This window comes from Chiloscyllium punctatum, chromosome 11, assembly GCF_047496795.1.
Source record: "Chiloscyllium punctatum isolate Juve2018m chromosome 11, sChiPun1.3, whole genome shotgun sequence".
NCBI lineage: Eukaryota > Metazoa > Chordata > Chondrichthyes > Orectolobiformes > Hemiscylliidae > Chiloscyllium > Chiloscyllium punctatum.
The window spans coordinates 47,153,141-47,172,033 of NC_092749.1; the positions used below are offsets into that span (position 1 = coordinate 47,153,141).

General features: G+C 39.5%; 1 protein-coding gene across 1 annotated transcript in view; it reads right to left on the reverse strand.

The window, feature by feature from the left end:
• Nucleotides 1-5,335: 5,335 nt before the first annotated feature.
• The window catches only part of lyplal1 (lysophospholipase like 1), a 31,515-nt gene continuing 17,957 nt past the window's right edge, over nucleotides 5,336-18,893 (reverse strand). The window contains exons 4-5 of the mRNA XM_072580760.1: nucleotides 6,862-6,977; nucleotides 5,336-5,759 (exon numbers count right to left, since the gene is read on the reverse strand). Coding sequence (XP_072436861.1) covers nucleotides 5,532-5,759; nucleotides 6,862-6,977 — 344 coding nt within the window. The 3' untranslated portion in view covers nucleotides 5,336-5,531. The remainder of the gene's footprint in view (nucleotides 5,760-6,861; nucleotides 6,978-18,893) is intronic.

Consider the following 18,893-nt stretch of genomic DNA (forward strand, 5'->3'; position numbering starts at 1 on the left):
TAATGTGCTTCAAACACTGAAATCATTATTGGCACTACTGTTCTGGCTCCTTGACAAAAACTATGAAGGAAACCTATTTTTTAAATGTTCACTTTTACTAAATGTTGTTCTAAATATAAAGTATAAAAAGTCATGATCACGATAAGCAATCACAATCCAATAATGCAAAGTACATTTGGGCATTGTTTTAAAAGAAAGCTCAGAAAAGATTTTAATCAGTGTTTTAGAAAGATTCAAAAAGGCCCAAAATGCAGGTCATGAATAGGGGGTCTTGTGACACTATGGCAGTTCCCTACTTCTGAGCTAGTTAATCCGATTTCAAATCCACCTGCCTGGAGGTGTGTTATGTCTGAACAGGTTGATTAAAATGATTACATTTCATGAACACAGGCAAAAACAATGTTACAAGAATTGTGGGTTCTTGCTTTCAATACCCCAATGACTCAAGTTAACAATCAATTGTGGGACTTCAAATGTGTGGTCAATTAAATCCTAGTAAGCTAATTCTACATTGACAGTATGATTAAGTAATAATATTGCCTCCTATTAGCACATCAGGCTATTTATACAGATATGCATTCTTTTCTGTAATTAATAGTTTAAAGATTATAAAACTGATGAAGTTAACGAGACAGTTTAGGCCTGCACACGGGCTGCTAGATTATAGGCTGGAAATTCCCCATCTGAGCCATCAGGTAATTAAACCCAAAATAAGGTGGCATATGATCTTCTGATGGAGAATTTTCCTCAAGTTTTATTAAAATAAACCAGAGTGTAAAATGGGCACTGATAAATTGAAGTCAAAGGAAACTGCTGATGTCCTACCATTGCCCAGAGATTGATCTTTGAAGAAGGCAGCAGGAGAGAAGATTCCATCACCGTGGGAAAAATGTTCGCATAAATGTCAGTCATGGGGGCTGGGGTACAGCTGCATGCTGCAGTCAGGCCAGCCAACTCAGGAATTTGTGCAGAAGTGAGGTCTTTGAAAGGTCTACTTTGGTGCTGAGGGACTTAGCTCCAGTTAGCCCTTTATCCCTCATTCCACACATTTTCTATCCCCCAAAAATGTCACTCTATCCACTCCCCCAATGGTTCCTTATACACTCAATTCCATGCTATGATCTTTCACTCACTCTGCTGGTCCCTCAGATTTTCCATGTCAGTCTATACCACTCCACCCATTGCCGCAGTTCCTTGAAACTGCATGCCATGTATAGCCCTCCACCCACCCCTTCACGTCGACATCATGCCCTCCATGGATCATAAGCTCACTTTGAACTAAACTTGGCTGAGAGTTCTGACATTCACTGGAGGGTTGAAGTAGTTGAACTCCAGACAAAACATTGCTTAATGATTACGTCTTTTTTACTCATTCACAGGAGGTGAGTTTTGCTGGAGGTGTAGAAAACTCAAAGAGGCTGCAGAAGGACAAGTAGGATTTGCACAAGAACATAACAGATAGAATATAACATGAAATGTGAAGTTATCAACCTTATCATTAAAATTTTAATAATGTTATTTGAATCATGTGTGATTGGGCTATGTAGATATACACAGAAAGACAAGTGATACATTAGGTTTGTTACAAAAACATTGCTTATAACAGTAAAGAAATCTTACTACAATTGCAACAGGGCATTAGTAATTCCACTGTTATGCAGGCACTTCATACTTATTAACTTTTCTGAAAGTGAACTTGAAGGATTGTGGAGGTGCCAGACTACTTTCTCAATGAAAAGGCACACTGAACTTCTTTATTTTAAGGTTTTTTTTGGAAACCACGTTTCCAGATAACTGTTGATCTGGGTTGCTTATTACACTAGACTCGTTTCTGGAATAAGAGAACCGTCCTATGATGAGAGAGTAAATAGACTAGAGTAAAATCCCCAGAGTTTAGAAGAATGAAAAGTGATTTGATTGAAATATATGAATTTCTTAAAGTTTGCACAGGGTATATGCTGAAGAAAAAAAATTCTCCTACCTTGAGAATACAGAAGGTTCAAAAGAAGTGTTTGCCAACTGACAAGTGAGAAGAAATTCCTTTGAAGAGAGCTGTGGTTGCGAAAGGTGGATATATTTAAGACAGAGATGGATGTTTAAGTACAAAAGGAATTAAAGGAAAAGGGGAAAGTGTAGGAAGGCAGTATTGGGTGGAAGGTCAACCAGGATCTTGCTGAATTGCAAAAGAGGTTAAAAAGGCCAAAAGGCCTACCCTGGATCTTATTTCTTATGTTAAGCAATGTTATCTGTTCTGATGTCTATAGATAAATCTATTGTTCAAAGATGAGCAGGGAACTTGCATTGTATGCTCACCAACACAACAACCAACTCACCATATAAAAAAAAGGAACTGATTATTGACTCCTCTACCATTTCTGGGAACTACGCTTTATGACTATCAACAGCAAAGCCAAGTCTGTAGATCAAATAGTTCAGGACACCTGAATGAAACAATGAGCATAACAGCATTCAAATTTCTTTGAATCCTCCCACTTCCTCCAGACGAAAGGGGTAGCCATGGCCACCTGCACGGGCCCCATCTATGCCTGTCTCTTTGTTGGCTGTGTGGAATAGTCCATCTTCCACAGTTACACCGGCACCATTCCCCACCTTGTCCTCCGCTACATCGATGACTGCATCAGCGCCACCTCATGCTCCTATGAGGAGGTTGAGCAGTTCATCAACTTCATCAACACATTCCACCCTGACCTTAAATTCACCTGAACCATCTCAGACACCTCCCTTCCCTTCCTGGACCTCACCATCTCCATCAACGGTGACTAACTCAACACAGACATCTTCTACAGACTCCCACAGCTACCTGGACTACACCCCTTCCCACCCTGCCTCCTGTAAAAATGCTATCCCTTATTGCCAACTCCTCTGCCTCTGCCAAATCTGCTCCCAGGAGGATAAGTTCCAACACAGAACACACCAGATGGCCTCCTTCTTTAAAGACTGCAATTTCCCCTCCCATGTGGTTGATGATGCCTTCCAGTGCATCTCATCCACTATCCGCACCTCCGCCCTCGAACCCCACCCCTCCAACCGCAACAAAGACAGAACACCCCTGATCCTCACCTTCCACCCCACCAACCTCTGTATACATCACATCATCCTCCGCAATTTCCGCCATCCACAAACAGACCCCACAACCAGAGATATATTTCCCTCCCCACTCCTATCCACCTTCCGTAAAGACCGTTCCCTCTGCAACTCCCTCATCAAGTCCACACCTCCACCAACCCATCCTCCCCTCCCGACACCTTCCCCGCCACTACCCCGCCGGAATTACAAATCCTGTGCCAACACCTCCCCTCTCACCTCTGTCCAAAGCCCCAAAGGAGCATTCCACATCCATCAAAGTTTCACTTGCACTTCCACACATGTCCTTTACTGTATCTGTTGCTCCAGATGCAGTCTTCTCTACATTGGGGAGACAGGACGCCTGTTGACAGAGCGCTTCAGAGAACATTTCTGGGGCACCCGCACAAACCAACCCAACCGCGCCATGGCTGAACACTTCAACTCCCCCTCCCACTTGGCCAAGGACATGCAGGTCATGGGCCTCCTACACCATCACTCCCTTATCACCTGATGCCTGCAGGAAGAACGCGTCATCTTTCGCCTCAGGACCCTCCAACCCCCATGGTATCAATGTGAATTTCACCAGTTTCCTCATTTTCCCCCCCCCCCACCCCCAACCTTATCCCAGATCCAACCTCCCAATTTGGCACCCTCCTCATGACCTATCTAACCTGTCCAACCTCTTTCCCACCTATCCACTCCATCCTTCCCTCTGATCCATCACCATTACTCCCACCTCCATCCACCTATCACACTCTCAGCTTCCTTCCCCCCAGCCCCATCCCCTCAGCTCACATCCTCATTCCTGATGAAGAGTTTTTGCCTGAAATGTTGATGCTCTGCTCCTTGGATGCTGTCTGGCCTGCTGTGCTTTTCCAAAACCACACTAACGACTCTAAAACTGAAAGGACACCACTTCCACAAGGTTATCTTGTTGTGAAAGTCAATATTTACAAACTAAAAGACTGGTAACAAGCTCTAACACTATAGAAATCTCACAAGCTGAAAAACACAACCAACTAATTCAAATTGGTGCTTAATCATCAACAGGAATAATTCTGATTTTGTCAGATAATTCTGTATTGGAACTGTTTCACCTATTTGACTTGGGTAAAGTACAGGTATACATAAATGACACCTCCAGCAAAATCTTGAATTAACTTGAGAGTAACCTGAGAGAAAATAATGAGACACATCATAATTTAGACAATTAAAAGATAATTAAGCTGATCAGTGGCAACCTGTTTCATACAGGGTGAGAGAAATGGGGCTGGCACAAACTTATAAAATTGGGATCAACTGATTTGAGTTTAATGTGCAAGACTGAGTTCCAACTTGCCAGGTTACAGGAACACTGAAGATTCAGGATGTATCTTGAGCAGATTTGATTAACTTACTACTGGGGACACTACATGGATTGGACTCAAAGATTGCGAGGTATCTGAATGGTCAGTGATTCATTCAAATATTTTACCAGAATAAAGGCTATGCAATAATTCCAAAAAATATTTTTAGAATACAATTTTATACTTTCACAAACTACAGAAAACTTACAGCGCTGTTTGGCTCATTAAATAATATGCTGAAATAATATGAATATTCTTGAAAAAAATGTATATTTAGATAATAGGAGGAGGGATTCCTTTTTCTGATTCAGTAAAAGGTACTATCTCAGGTTCACATCCAAAGATTTATCAAAGCACCATCTATCGTTATACCATGTATTTCAGGTAATCAAGAACACTCCTGAAAAGCTATACAGGAGCTCATTGAGGTAATTCTTTCTCAATTTTCTTCAACCAAGAATGGAGGCAGCCAACATTTTTTTCAAAGTATACAGATGCCAGACACCAAACTTGAGCACATTCAAATATGGGCAGCTCTACAGAATCACGGTTGCATTTATGCCAACTTCACTGAACTAGGGAGATGACCAGAATGGTCAACTTTAGAATCTGGTGAATTGTTTTGAGAGACCACAGGAAATAACGTGAACTAGACTTGGTTATCTTCTAAAAAGAGGGATTCCACATTTGCCTTTCTTTGCAACAGATGGTCACTGGTAAAGAAATAGTCTGGAGTTAACATGCTGAGTGTAACCAAAGATTGGCAATAGCAATTTTTTTTTGAAGTAATAGATTGCAAATCTAAACAATGTACAAGAGGAATCTAGAGCGTGCAAATGATTGCCATCTGTCAGTCAGCAAATAATTTTAAGAACACAGTGATTATGGTGAACTATTTAATATAACAAAATACATATCCATAGAACATAAGTCAATAGTGCTTCATTGGAAAAACAGTACACAGAAACAATTTATTAATGTGATTTTAATTTATTTTCCCCTATTTTCACCAATGATATATTGTCATTCTTGACAATATTAGCTAATATATTACAATATGTATATAAACTATGACTACTTCATTCAGAATGAATAGCATTAATGTTCAATATTAGGTAGTTTATGTAAAATCCATGACTTCAGTTGTTCTAACTCTGATTTGCAAAGTTCATGATAGAGATTAGGAAATGTCTTAAAAGTGGCTTTCACTCCTAGTGACTGTAAATGCAAACAGCTCTCTTTACCCCACTCATATAAAATGAGTTGGTCATTCTTTCCATGACACTGGAACAATTCAGGCATTGACGTTTTAGAATTCTGAATTGCCTAGAAAGAAAACATAGATTTATAGACATAGATTTGGTTAAAACCATTTGCAATTTATTTCTACTTGTTCATATACTGAACAAAATTGGGAAAAAAAAACAAGGTGCATTTTTTTTCCAAATCACCACTCTGTAACTTTGGCATCTAGATGTAAACAAACATTTAAAAACTTGTGAACAGGTATAAATGATCATCCATTAACATTGCTGAACTGCTTTAAAAAAGGTAGTAGACACTTAAATTTTGAAGCAGTGCTAAGGTCAAATCTACTGGCCTATTCGTTAAACTAAACATTCATACTTAACCCATGAATTTAATATTAAACAGAGCTAGCCCGTGGCTCCAAGCAAACATGTGTTGCAAATAAACGATTACAGATTAATCCATTTTTAACTCTTTAATATGTTAAACTAGGCAAGTTATAAAGAAAGTGGGTTCCTGAAGAAGTGAAAGAAACACTTAAACTTAAAGGTCAATACTAAATAAATTACAATAATAATGCATCAAGGTTTGAAATTATGCCATGTGATTTTATGAATGCATCCATATGAAGTATCTCTTCTTGCTTAGCAATGGTATTAAATGCACGGATTAATACCTTAGTACTTAAAATTTCTCAGGAATGTACTGATGCATTATTGAAAATATTTCAGCATTTCCAAGTTTAAGAATATTGTCCAGTAACCCCTGATTGAAATCAAAATTAAGCTAGATACTACCTAAATAAAATGCTTATTTGACAGCATTTTTTAAATGTTTAAGTCCCACTTCAGAATTTTGTCTAATTTAGACAGACACTTCCATACATTATGGAATTGCTGCATTGTTAGAGAGGCTGACTTTCAAATGAAACTATAACCTGTGCTTCCGTCTGCCTGCTAAGCTGCCTATGTAAGATCCCATTGCACTTTTATCAAACAGCACAATTATTCAAGTGCAGTAAACATTGTTTCCTCAACTAGTACTATCATAGCTTGTTCATATTCACTGCTAAATTTAAGCCCAGAGGATTAGTTACACCTCAAAAGACATTCATTAGCAATGCAGTTACTGGGATCTACTGAGGTCACAATGTAAGTAAAAATTCCATCCTTCTGCTTACCTGGTAGACAATAGAATCCTTATTCAAGAAACTGGATAAAGCAAACACTCCTGCTACTTGTTGCTGAAATCTATAGGCTAAGTGCATAGCCATTGTCCCTCCCATTGAAAATCCCCCTGCAAAGTCAAATACAGATCCAAATCAACAGTTTTATAAACTAAAATACAAATTGAATGCAGATTGATGTAGTCAAACTAGCTTTGAGAGTTTTATCATACAGAAAAATAAGCTTGTACCATTAGGGACATGGACAATTTAATTATTTTAATTTTAATAATTGGAACTCAAAATATTATTTCCTCCAAGCCACTCCCTCGAGTTTTTAAATCAAAGATTTTACACCTTGAGTCTCTGGTTATGGACTCACTCACCAAAGAAAGTAGTTTTACCTTATCAAAACCTCTCAAACTTGAATCCCCTCGGAGGTCTCCTCTCAACCTTCTCTATGCTAAGTAGAATCGTTCTAACCTTTTAAACCTCTTCAGTTACTAAAGCCACTTGTTCTGGTAACATCCAAATAAATCTCTTCTGCAACCTTTGAGGCTTTATATATTTTAGTTTGGTGTCCAAAATTTCACACAGTTTTCCTGCTAAGGCCTAATCAACAATTTTGAAAGTTTGAGGGACATTTAGTTGGTTTTATATTCTATGACTATCCATAAACCTAAGTAAACCATTATATTTTGAATGAACATATCAACTTTTAAGGAGTTATGGATATGAATCCAAAAGCTCTCTTTGATTAGCTATACGTTCCAAAACGTGCCTTCATTTGTAATGTACTGTCTTTCTACATTCCATATTATCCAATCTTTTGAGCTCCATCTGACATGTTTTGGTTAGATTCCTGAAGGCTGTAACCATCATTACCACTATCTACTACATTGTGAAGTTTCATACCATCAATAAACTTTATAAAGCCACTAAAAGTCCAGATGGTTTATCAAAACTGCAAGTTAACATATACAAAATATATATCAGCACCTCATTTTCTGCTTGGGGACCCTGCAACCCTCCTAACTCAACAGAGTTCAATAATTTTAGGTCCTGAACTCTGCCATGTTTTAGATTCCAATTCCACACACTAGGTCTTGTTATCACATCATCTGTGTATTGTAAGCCACTAACAGTTTGCATTTACAGTTATTCACTCTTCTAGCCAGATCATTATCCACTCCTTTGTCTGTCCAACTGTTCTTCACTCTCTTTGGGCTCTAAGCGCATCTACTGTTTATTCCTTCCCTCTCACCCCACCCTATCTTCTGCATATAAATCAACATTTTCCGAGCTACATCAACTCTGATAAAGCGTCACTGAACCCAAAACGTTATCTCCGATTTCTCTTCACAGATGCTGCCCGACCTGCTGAGCTTTGCCAACAACTTATGTTTTTGTATACAAAACTGATTCTTGGGAACTCTAGTACGAAACACAGCCTAGCCTGGATACCAGCATCATTCAGCTAACTGTGCGGCGAAATGCAACTTTTCCTTTAATTTAAAAAAAATTCCATCTTCTTAATAGGCCTCCTGCATGGCACTTTCTTGAACATCTTCCAGAAGTTCATGTGAACAATGTATAATACACTAACCTGATCATTATTTTGTTACCTTGTCAACAAATTAATTCAAGTTAGGCAAAATAATTTGCCTTTATTAAGAACATTGGTGAGGCTACTTTTAGAATACTGTGTACAATTCTTATCAGTCTTCTATGGGAAGGATGTTGTGAAACTTGAGATTTTGCAGTAAAGATTTACAAGGATGTTGCCAGGACGACAGGATTTGAGCTATAGGGAGAGACTGAATAGGCTTTTTCCCCTGGAGTGTCGGAGGGCGAGGAGTGAGCTTATAGACATTTATAAAATCATGAGGGGACATGGATATGGTGAATAGCCAAAGTGTTTTTCTGAGGGTGCGAGAGTCAAAAACTAGAGGGCATAGGTTTAAGGTGAGAGGGTAACTTTTTCACACAGACAGTGGTGTTTGAATAGAATGAGCTGCCAGAGGAAGTGGAGGAGTTCGGTACAACTACAACATTTAAAAGGCACCTGGATGGGTTTATGAATAGGAAGAATTTAGAGGGATATGCACCAAATGCTGACAAATGGGATTAGGTCAGATTGGGATGTCTGGGTTGTGCAGATGGATTGAACCGAAGGGTCTGTTTCCGTGCCATAGGACTCTTAATTCTGTGCTGGCTCATGTTGATTAGTCTGTCTCTTCAAATGAAAATTTATTTTTGCCTGATAATACTTATCAATAATTCTCCTATTAATGATAGGTTGATTGGCCTGTAGTTTACTGGCTTATCCATATTCTTTTTCTTGAATAGAAGTTTAACATAAGCAAACCTAATCCTTTAACTGAAGAATGTTTTTAAAAATTGTAACCAATATCTCTGCTTTTCCAGCTTTGCCACTTTTAGTAATCTAGGATACATTCCATTGACTTAGTAACTTGCAGGCAAGTTCAGTTAATCCTATTAGTACATTTACTCCACTTCTCACCATCTTGTCCATAACTTCCTCTACACATTGGTGTAATCTATATATCATCTGGATTCTCTTGAAGAGATAGATGCACACTACTCCTTTTATACTTTCACCATATCCTACGCTTTCAGCATATAACAAAAGGAAATAGCAGAGAGACATAGATGATCATTTGGAAGAGGGATATCAAATGCAAAAAGATTTATTATAAAAACAGATGTGTTAGCTTTCTAAACCTATTATCTAACCTTACAGCCCTACCAAGGTTAAGCCGCTTTCATTATCAGGAGGTACTGGAGAAAACGGAAGCTCTTTTCACAGCTAAGTTACCCAATATTATGATGATGTTTGATAAGGTAAACAGCAAAAAATATCTCAGCTGATATGAGTCAGTAACTTGAGGGCATAAATTTGAGATCGCCACCAAAACAATGGAGGGAGGAGTAGGCTGAATACCCACCAGAAATAGCAGCCTAAGTGACCAGTGCTTTTGTCTTCCCAGAACTACAATGGCTGTATGTAATTTAAAATTATTCAGACAGAAAAATGCCACTTCTTTTTTTAATGAAAGAGTCACATCTACTTAGGCTTAGTATCAATATGTTCTAGGCAAAGGTGGCATACAATTATAATACAGCAAAAAATAATTGTTCCAAACTTCCAGTGTATGAAGAGACAGAAAATACTGGAAATAGACAGCAGTTAAGCCTATAAGACATTGGAGTGGAAGTAAGGCCATTTGGCTCATCGAGTCAACTCCATCATTCAATCATGGCTGATGAGCATTTCAATGCCACTTACCCATGCTCTCCCATATCTCTTAATTGCTTGCGAGATTAAGAATTTACCAGTCCCTGCCTTGAAGACATTTAACGTCCCAGCCTCCACTGTGCTCCATGGTAATGAATGCCACAGGCCCACGACTCGCTGGCTGAAGGAATGTCTCCTCATTCCAGTTTTAATTTGACCCCCTCTAATTCTAAGGCTGTGCCCATGGGTCCTAGTATACATCTGCCTGATGGAAACAAATTCCCAGCGTCCACCCTTCCTAAGCCAAGCATTATCTTGTATAAGTATCATACAGTTTGAACAGTTGGTCAGAGTGGCAAACAGAACTGCCAAAAGACCAAGATATGTGTGCTGCTAGTAAGAACGCTCTGAGGGGTACCTGTCTGGAGGAGGAATTTGCACAGAACAAATAATCGACACCGACCTGGAGAGCAAATCTACAGAGGAAGATACAAAGAGAAGATTCAACAACTGGCTGGTTTTGAAATTAGAATTTTTCTGTAAATTGTAATTGGGGGTTTTTTGGACCAGTATTGTAGAGGGGAAGGTTAAAAAAAAGGCTTAGATAAATGGATTGTAAGTAATTCCTCAGCTAATATTCTCTGTTAGACTTAAAGAAATAAAGTTGTTTGTTTTTACATTAAATAGTGCCTTTTAGAATAGTTCTTTGCCTCTCGAATTTTCACAGATTACAGCATGGAGTGAATCTTCACAACTTTTGAGAGAACAGTTTTTCAGGCACATAGCCATCATTGGAAGTTGTGAAGAACTGAATGATAAGGAAGATTTTTAATAGAGTCAGAATAAAGTGAAAATCTCGTCAAAAGAGTGAAATAGGAAAATTGGATTGGTGATCAAGATGATCTTAAGGCTGGACAATGAAAAAAGTTGGGAAATATAAGAATACATGAATATCCAAGGGAATGAGAGGAAGATAATTGAAGGTCAAATGAAAATCAAGAGAAACTGGCAAAGCAAGTGGTTGGAAGGGGGTCCAATCATTGGAAGACTTCAGAAACAGACAGCTACATCAACTACAAATCTGACAGAGGGTCTCCACCCTAACTATAAACATACATGTTTAATATCATTAGTGGGACATTTAATGAAAAAGGTGGGATGTCAAGCCAGAAAAAAAACTGCAGTGATTTAAAAGCCTACTGGAATGAGAATGGTAAAAAAAGACCATGTCTTTAAAAAGATTGGGAACCTTCAAAATTACGATAGGAACTAAAAGAAATTCCAAACAGGGAAGGAACTGGTTCAGGGAATTCTGATTTTCTGGCTTCAGGCATAATCATTTCCAGCCAAGGACAAGGGAGATATTAATGGAAATTGGCTTTTTAATACACTTCTGGTGTCACAATTGAGAGTGTGCACATGGACAACTCAGCACTCGTCTTCAATTTTCTGCAAACATCAAATTTGTTGACTTGGTATTACAGTATATTGCTAATTTCTTATTTCATTCACCAGATGTCAGAGTCATTGGCTGGGCCAGCATTTATTCTCCATCTCTAGCTACCTCTGAGAAGGTGGTAGTGAGCGGCTTTCTTGAAACAGTGCAGCCCATTTGCTGCAGGTAAACGCACAATATGGTTGGGGGTTCCAGGATGTTGATACTGAAATTTTGGTGACATATTTCCAAGTCTAAGTAGCAAGTAGCTTGGAAGGGAATTTGCAGTTGGTGGTGCTTTCATGAATCTGCTACCCTGGGCCTTCTAAGTCATTGTGTTTGTGACTTTAGAAGGTGATGCCTGAGTATGCTTGATGAATTTCTGCACTGCATCTTTTAAGGGAGACACTGCTGTAACAGACTATCAGTGGCGAAAGACAGATTAAATGTTTGTGGATGTGGTGCCAATCAAATTGGCAGCATTGACCTGGATGTTGTCAAGCTCTCTGACCATTGTTGGAGCTGCATTCATCTGTAATCCATCACACTTACGATTTGTGCCTTGTAGATGGAGGAGAGGTCTTGGGGAGTGAGGAGTTGAGTTACTCGTTGCAAGATCCCTAGCTTTTGACCTTCTCTTGTAGTCACAGTATTTATGTGGCTAATACAGTTCAGTTTCTGGTCAATTGTAAACGCCAGGATGATAATTGTGAGTTATTCAGTGATGGTGAATTCACTGAGTGTTCAAGGGCAATGGCAAGATTCTCTTTTGTTGGAGATGGTCATTGCCTGGCACTTAAGTGGATTAATATTTGCCTATTTTGCTTCTATCCTATTTGGTTCCAAGATCACATTTTTATAATTAGTTAGTTATAGCACAAATGAAATCAAACACAAAGTTTCCTCAATGCAATTTTGGTGTTGAATTTTTCTCAAAACAGGAAACCTTAAATAGGACAAGACAGGGTATACTTTGTCCACATTCAAATGTGTTTCTCTGTTAAAATCAATGCCTTTAGTTTACTATCTTCTACTATGGAGTTGTGAATGGAGAAGTTAAGAATAAATGTAATCTTCAGATAAAGTAGAATAGTAGGATATAGGAATAATTAACCAGACATGCCAAATAGGTAGTCTGGAGGCCTGAGGAAATAACCAAATGTAGGGTTACATTTAAGAGAATAGGAGAAAAAGTGAAAAACCTGATTGCAAGAACAATGCAGACAGTGATTTGATGGATTAGCACAAAACCTTCTGGGTTTATTCCTATTACAAAGGGCCATAAGAAATAAAATTGCCAGAAGTATTTTATTACGTATGTAAACATTTATCATGAATCTCTTGTGACTTTGTTCATAGTTAGTTGGAGTACTTGTTATCATGTCCTAGTTGCTATAACAATAGACAACAGACAATAGACAATAGATGCAGGAGTAGGCCATTCAGCCCTTCGAGCCTGCACCGCCATTCAATATGATCATGGCTGATCATTCCCAATCAGTATCCTGTTCCAGCCTTATCTCCATAACCCTTGACTCCACTATCTTTAAGAGCTCTATCCAATTCTTTCTTAAATGAATCCAGAGACTGGGCCTCCACTGCCCTCTGGGGCAGAGCATTCCACACAGCCACCACTCTCTGGGTGAAGTAGTTTCTCCTCATCTCTGTCCTAAATGGTCTACCCCGTATTTTTAAGTTGTGTCCTCTGGTTCGGCACTCCCCCATCAGCGGAAATATGTTTCCTCCTGCCAGAGTGTCCAATCCTTTCATAATCCTATACGTTTCAATCAGATCCCCTCTCAGTCTTCTAAACTCAAGGGTATACAAGCCCAGTCGCTTCAGTCTTTCCGTGTAAGGCAATCCTGCCATTCCAGGAATTGACCTCGTGAACCTACGCTGCACTTCCTCAATAGCCAGAATGTCTTTCCTCAAATTTGGAGACCAGAACTGTACACAGTACTCCAGGTGTGGTCTCACCAGGGCCCTGTACAGCTGCAGAAGCACCTCTTTGCTTCTATACTCAATTCCTCTTGTTATGAAGGCCAGCATGCTATTAGCCTTCTTCACGACCTGCTGTACCTGCATGCTTGCCTTCATTGACTGGTGGACAAGAACACCCAGATCTCTCTGAACAGCCCCTTTACCTAATTTGATACCATTGAGGTAGTAATCTGCCTTCCTGTTCTTGCCACCAAAGTGGATAACTAGACATTTATCCACATTAAACTGCATCTGCCATGCATCTGCCCACTCACCTAACTTGTCCAGGTCACCCTGTAATCTCCTAACATCCTCATCACATTTCACCCTACCACCCAGCTTTGTATCATCAGCAAATTTGCTAATGTTATTGCTGATACCATCTTCTATATCATTTACATATATTGTAAAAAGCTGCGGTCCCAGCACGGATCCCTGCGGTACCCCACTGGTCACTGCCTGCCATTCCGAAATGGAGCCGTTAATCACTACCCTTTGTTTCCTATTAGCCAACCAATTCTCTATCCAATCTAGTACTTTGCCCCCAATACCGTGCGCCCTAATTTTACTCACTAACCTCTTGTGTGGGACTTTATCAAAAGCTTTCTGAAAGTCCAGGTACACTACATCCACTGGATCTCCCTTGTCCATCTTCCGAGTTACATCCTCAAAAAATTCAAGAAGATTAGTCAAGCATGATTTCCCCTTCATAAATCCATGCTGACTCTGTCCTATCCTGTTACTATTATCCAGATGTGCCGTAATTTCATCCTTTATAATAGACTCCAGCATCTTTCCCACCACTGACGTCAGACTAACTGGTCTATAATTTCCTGCTTTCTCCCGCCCACCCTTCTTAAAAAGTGGCACAACATTAGCTGCCCTCCAATCCTCAGGAACCGAGCCCGATTCTATTGAACTCTGGAAAATAATCACCAGCGCATCCACGATTTCCCGAGCCACCTCCTTCAGTACCCTGGGATGCATATTGAAGAAGGTTAAAGTTTACAGATTTTGTAGCATTATGTCTTCTTATTAAAATAATAGCATTATCAATAATGAATAGAATGATTTTAACCATAAGAGCATTTTTTGTTAACCTCAATGGACTAGATGTATTACACATAATGCAAGAATTTTAATTTACCAAGCATCACAATTTTGATAATATCAACAGAAATGAAAGATTTTATTCATCTCTTCACACCCTAACTAGACTCACAACAAGATAGTTAATAAGTTAAAAACTAATTCAACGGTTCATTTTTTTCTGCGGTATTTCTTCCTGAAACAGAAAAATATCTGTTGAAATTCTGAAGTCTCCAAGAAACACCAGTTATAATTCTCCAGAAATAGTAACCTCCAACATAAGAATATTACAAAACTTTGCCAAAGCACAATAAACTTCATTTATAATTGCTTTTAAAACACAATACAATTAAAGAAATCAAAGAAAAGTTCTCATGCACTGCAATACAATGCTAGTAACAGTATTTTAAGCAACTTGCCACAAGGTAAATTACTGCACCTATTTAGTCACATGCTGGCAAAGCTGCCGGCAGTTAGTCATGATGGCGCCTTTTATGTATATAAGTACCATGAGATTGGAATAACTATGCAATTACACATTTTATGTGGTTGACCAATTGATTTTCCTTTTGAAATGACAATATTCACAAAGGCTTGGTCAGTAATTTAGTTTTGTATGGAAAAATCCTGCAATTTGTCTGTCAATACCAAAATCCTTTCTGGTGAGTACTGTAACCATAATACCCTTGTTGACTTCAGCCAATATGTTTGATGACAAACATCCTTATCCGAGGATCTGGATAATGTTTCAGTGGAGCCCAATTTTAACACATTATTTTTAATTCATTCTGTGACTGGTACAGTTTTACATAAGTCAGTCTCAAACTTCATACAGTTTGTCATCAGTTTCTTCAAACATAAAACAACACAAAAAAACTTTCAGCTTTGTGAAACTATGTGAGTTTGTTTAGCTTGTTCAACATCAGTTAGTATCCAGCAAAGGCATTTCCTCAATACTGACAATCAGCAAACTTTATCGGAGATCCAGATAACTGCACATCATTTGTTTCCTTGCGAGGGTTCCTTTCTGACTTCATTCAGTAATACACTGCATATACATATATAAAAAAACTACCTCAAATTGTATGGGTTCTTAAAGGGAAACATCCTTTTATATACAAGTATAGTCAATGATTTGTTACACATTCCAAAATATAACACAGATTTAATTGTGTAACTGACTCATTATCATCATGCTTTATGCTTAGAAGCATGAGAATAGTTTATTTTAGTGGAAAACCCTTAATTTAAACTTCAGAGAATGTGAGCGCTACCCAACCATGGATATTCCTGGGAATACATCCAGAAAAGTTATTTGGTGGAACTGAGAACTAAGAAAGGGATGATCACCTTATTGGCATTGTACTATAGACTCCCTGAGTAGTCAGTAGGAAATTGAGAAATACATTTGTAAGGAGATCTCAGTTATCTGTAAGAATAAAAGGGTGGTTATGGTAGGGGTTTTAACTTTCCAAACCTAGACTAGGAGTGCCATAGTATTAAGAGTTTGGATGGAGAGGAATTTGTTAAGTGTGTACAAGAAAATTTTCTGATTCAGTATGTGGACGTACCTACTAGAGAAGGTGCAAAACTTGACCTACTCTTGGGAAATAAGACAGGGCATGTGACTGAGGTGTCGGTGGGGGAGAACTTTGGGGTCAGCGACCATAATTCTATTCGTTTTAAAATAGTGATGGAAAGGATAGACTGGATCCAAAAGTTAAAGTTCTAAATTGGGGGAAGGCCAATTTTGACAGTATTAGGCAAGAACTTTCAAAAGTTGATTGGGGATGGATGTTTGCTGGTAAAGGGACAGCTGGAAAATGGAAGCTTTCAAAAATGAGATAACGAGTGTCCAGAGAAAGTATGTCCCTGTTTGGGTGAAAAGCAAAACTGGAAAGTGTAGGGAATGCTGGAGGTCAAGAGACATTGAGGCTTTGGCTAGGAAAATGTAGGAAGCATATGTCAAGTGTGAACAGCAAAGCTCGAGTGAATCCTTGGACGAGTATAACGGTAGTACCAGGGAGATCAGAAGGGCAAAAAGGGGACATGAGATAGCTTTGGCAAACAGGGTTAAGGACTTTATAAATACCTTAAGGACAAAAGGCTAACTCGGGAGAGTTTAGGACCCCTCAAAGAGCCGAAGGCAGCCTACGTATGGAACCGCAGGAGATGGGGGAAGATACTAAATGAGTATTTTGCATCAGTATTTACTGTGGAGAAGGACCCGGAAGATATAGAATGTGGGGAAATAGATGGTGACATCTTATTAAAGAGGTGGTGCTAATGTCTTGAAATGCATAAAGGTGGATAAATCTCCAGGATTTGATTGAGTGTACCCTAGAACTCTGTGGGAAGCTTAAGGAAGTGATTGCTGGGCCCCTTGCTGAGACATTTGGACCATCAATAGTCACAGGTGAAGTGCCAGAAGACTGGAGGTTGGCTAACGTGGTGCCTATTTAGGAAAGGTGGTCAGGAAAAGCCAGGGAACTATACACCAATGAGCCTGACATTAGTTGGAGGGAAGCCTGAGGGAAAGGATTTACATGCATTTGGATAGGCAAGCACCGATTATGGATAATCAATATGGCTTTGTGCGTGGGAAAGCATGCCTCACTAACTTGATTGATTTTTTTGAAGAAGTAATAAAGAGGAGTAATGAGGGCAGAGCGGTGGAATAGTCTACATGGAATTCAGTAAGGCATTCGACAAGGTTCCTCATGGTAGAGTGATTAGCAAGGTTAGATCACATGGAATACAGGGAGAACTAGCCACTGGATACAGAATTTGCTCGAAAGTACAAGAGAGTGGTGTTGGAGGGGTGCTTTTAGACTGGAGGCCTGTGACCAGTGGTGTCCCACAGAGGTCGGTGCAGGGTCCAATGCTTTTAGTCATTTATATAAATGATTTGGATGTGAACATAGGAGATATAGTTAGTAAGTTTGCAGTTGACACCAAAATTGGAGGCGTAGTGGACAGCAAAGAAGGTTACCTTAGAGTGCAACAGGACCTTCATCAGATGGGCCAATGGGCCAAGGAGTAACAGATGGAGTTTAATTTAGATAAAAACAGACCTTTCGGTCCAACCCGTCCATGCCGACCAGATATCCCAACCCAATCTAGTCCCACCTGCCAGCACCCGGCCCATATCCCTCCAAACCCTTCCTATTCATATACCCATCCAAATGCCTTTTAAATCTTGCAATTGTACCAGCCTCCACCACTTCCTCTGGCAGCTCATTCCATACACATACTCTGTGTGAAAACTTTGCCCCTTAGGTCTCTTTTATATCTTTCCCCTCGCACCCTAAACCCATGTCCTCTAGTTCTGGACTCCCCAACCCCAGGGAAAAGACTTTGCCTATTTACCCTATCCATGCCCATCATGATTTTGTAAACCTCTATTAGGTCACCCTCAACCTCCAACCCTCCAGGGAAAACAGCCCCAGCCTGTTCAGCTTCTCCCTATAGCTCAAATCCTCCAACCCTGGCAACATCCTTATAAATCTTTTCTGAACCCTTTCAAGTTTCACAACATCTTTCCAATAGGAGGCAGACCAGAATTGCACACAATATTCCAACAGAGGCCTAACCAATTAATGGTAAGGTCCTGGGGACTGTTGCTGAACAAAGAGACCTTGGAGTGCAGGTTCATAGTTTTTGAAAGTAAGGTCGCAGGTAGATAGAATAGTGAAGGTGGCATTTGGTACGCTTTCTTCTTTAGTCAGAGTGTTGAGTATAGGAGTTGGGAGGTCATGTTGCAGCTGTACAGGACATTGGTTCGGCCACTTTTGGAATATTGTGTTCAATTCTGGCCTCCCTCCGAGAGGAACAATGTAGTGAAACCTGAAAGAGTTCAGTAAAGATTTACAAGTATGTTGCTAGGGCTGGAGAGTCTAAGCTAATAGGGAGAGAGTGAATTGTCTGGGGCTGATTTCCCTGGAGCATCGGTGGCTGAGAAGTGACTTAACAGAGGTTTATAAAATTGTGAGAGACATAGACAAGGTAAGTAGACAAGGTCTTTTCTCTTGGGTGGGGAGTCCAGAACTAGAGGGCGTAGGTTTATGGAGAAACAGGGAAGATTTAAAAGGGATCTAAGGGGCAAGTTCTTCATGCAAAGGGTGGTGCATGTGTGGAATGAGCTGCCAGAGTAAATGGTGGAGGCTAGTACAATTACAACATTTAAAAGGCATCTGGATGGGTATGAATAGGAAGGGTTTAGAGGGATATGGACCAAGTGCTGGCAAATGGGACTTGATTAGGTTAAGATATCTGGTCGGCATG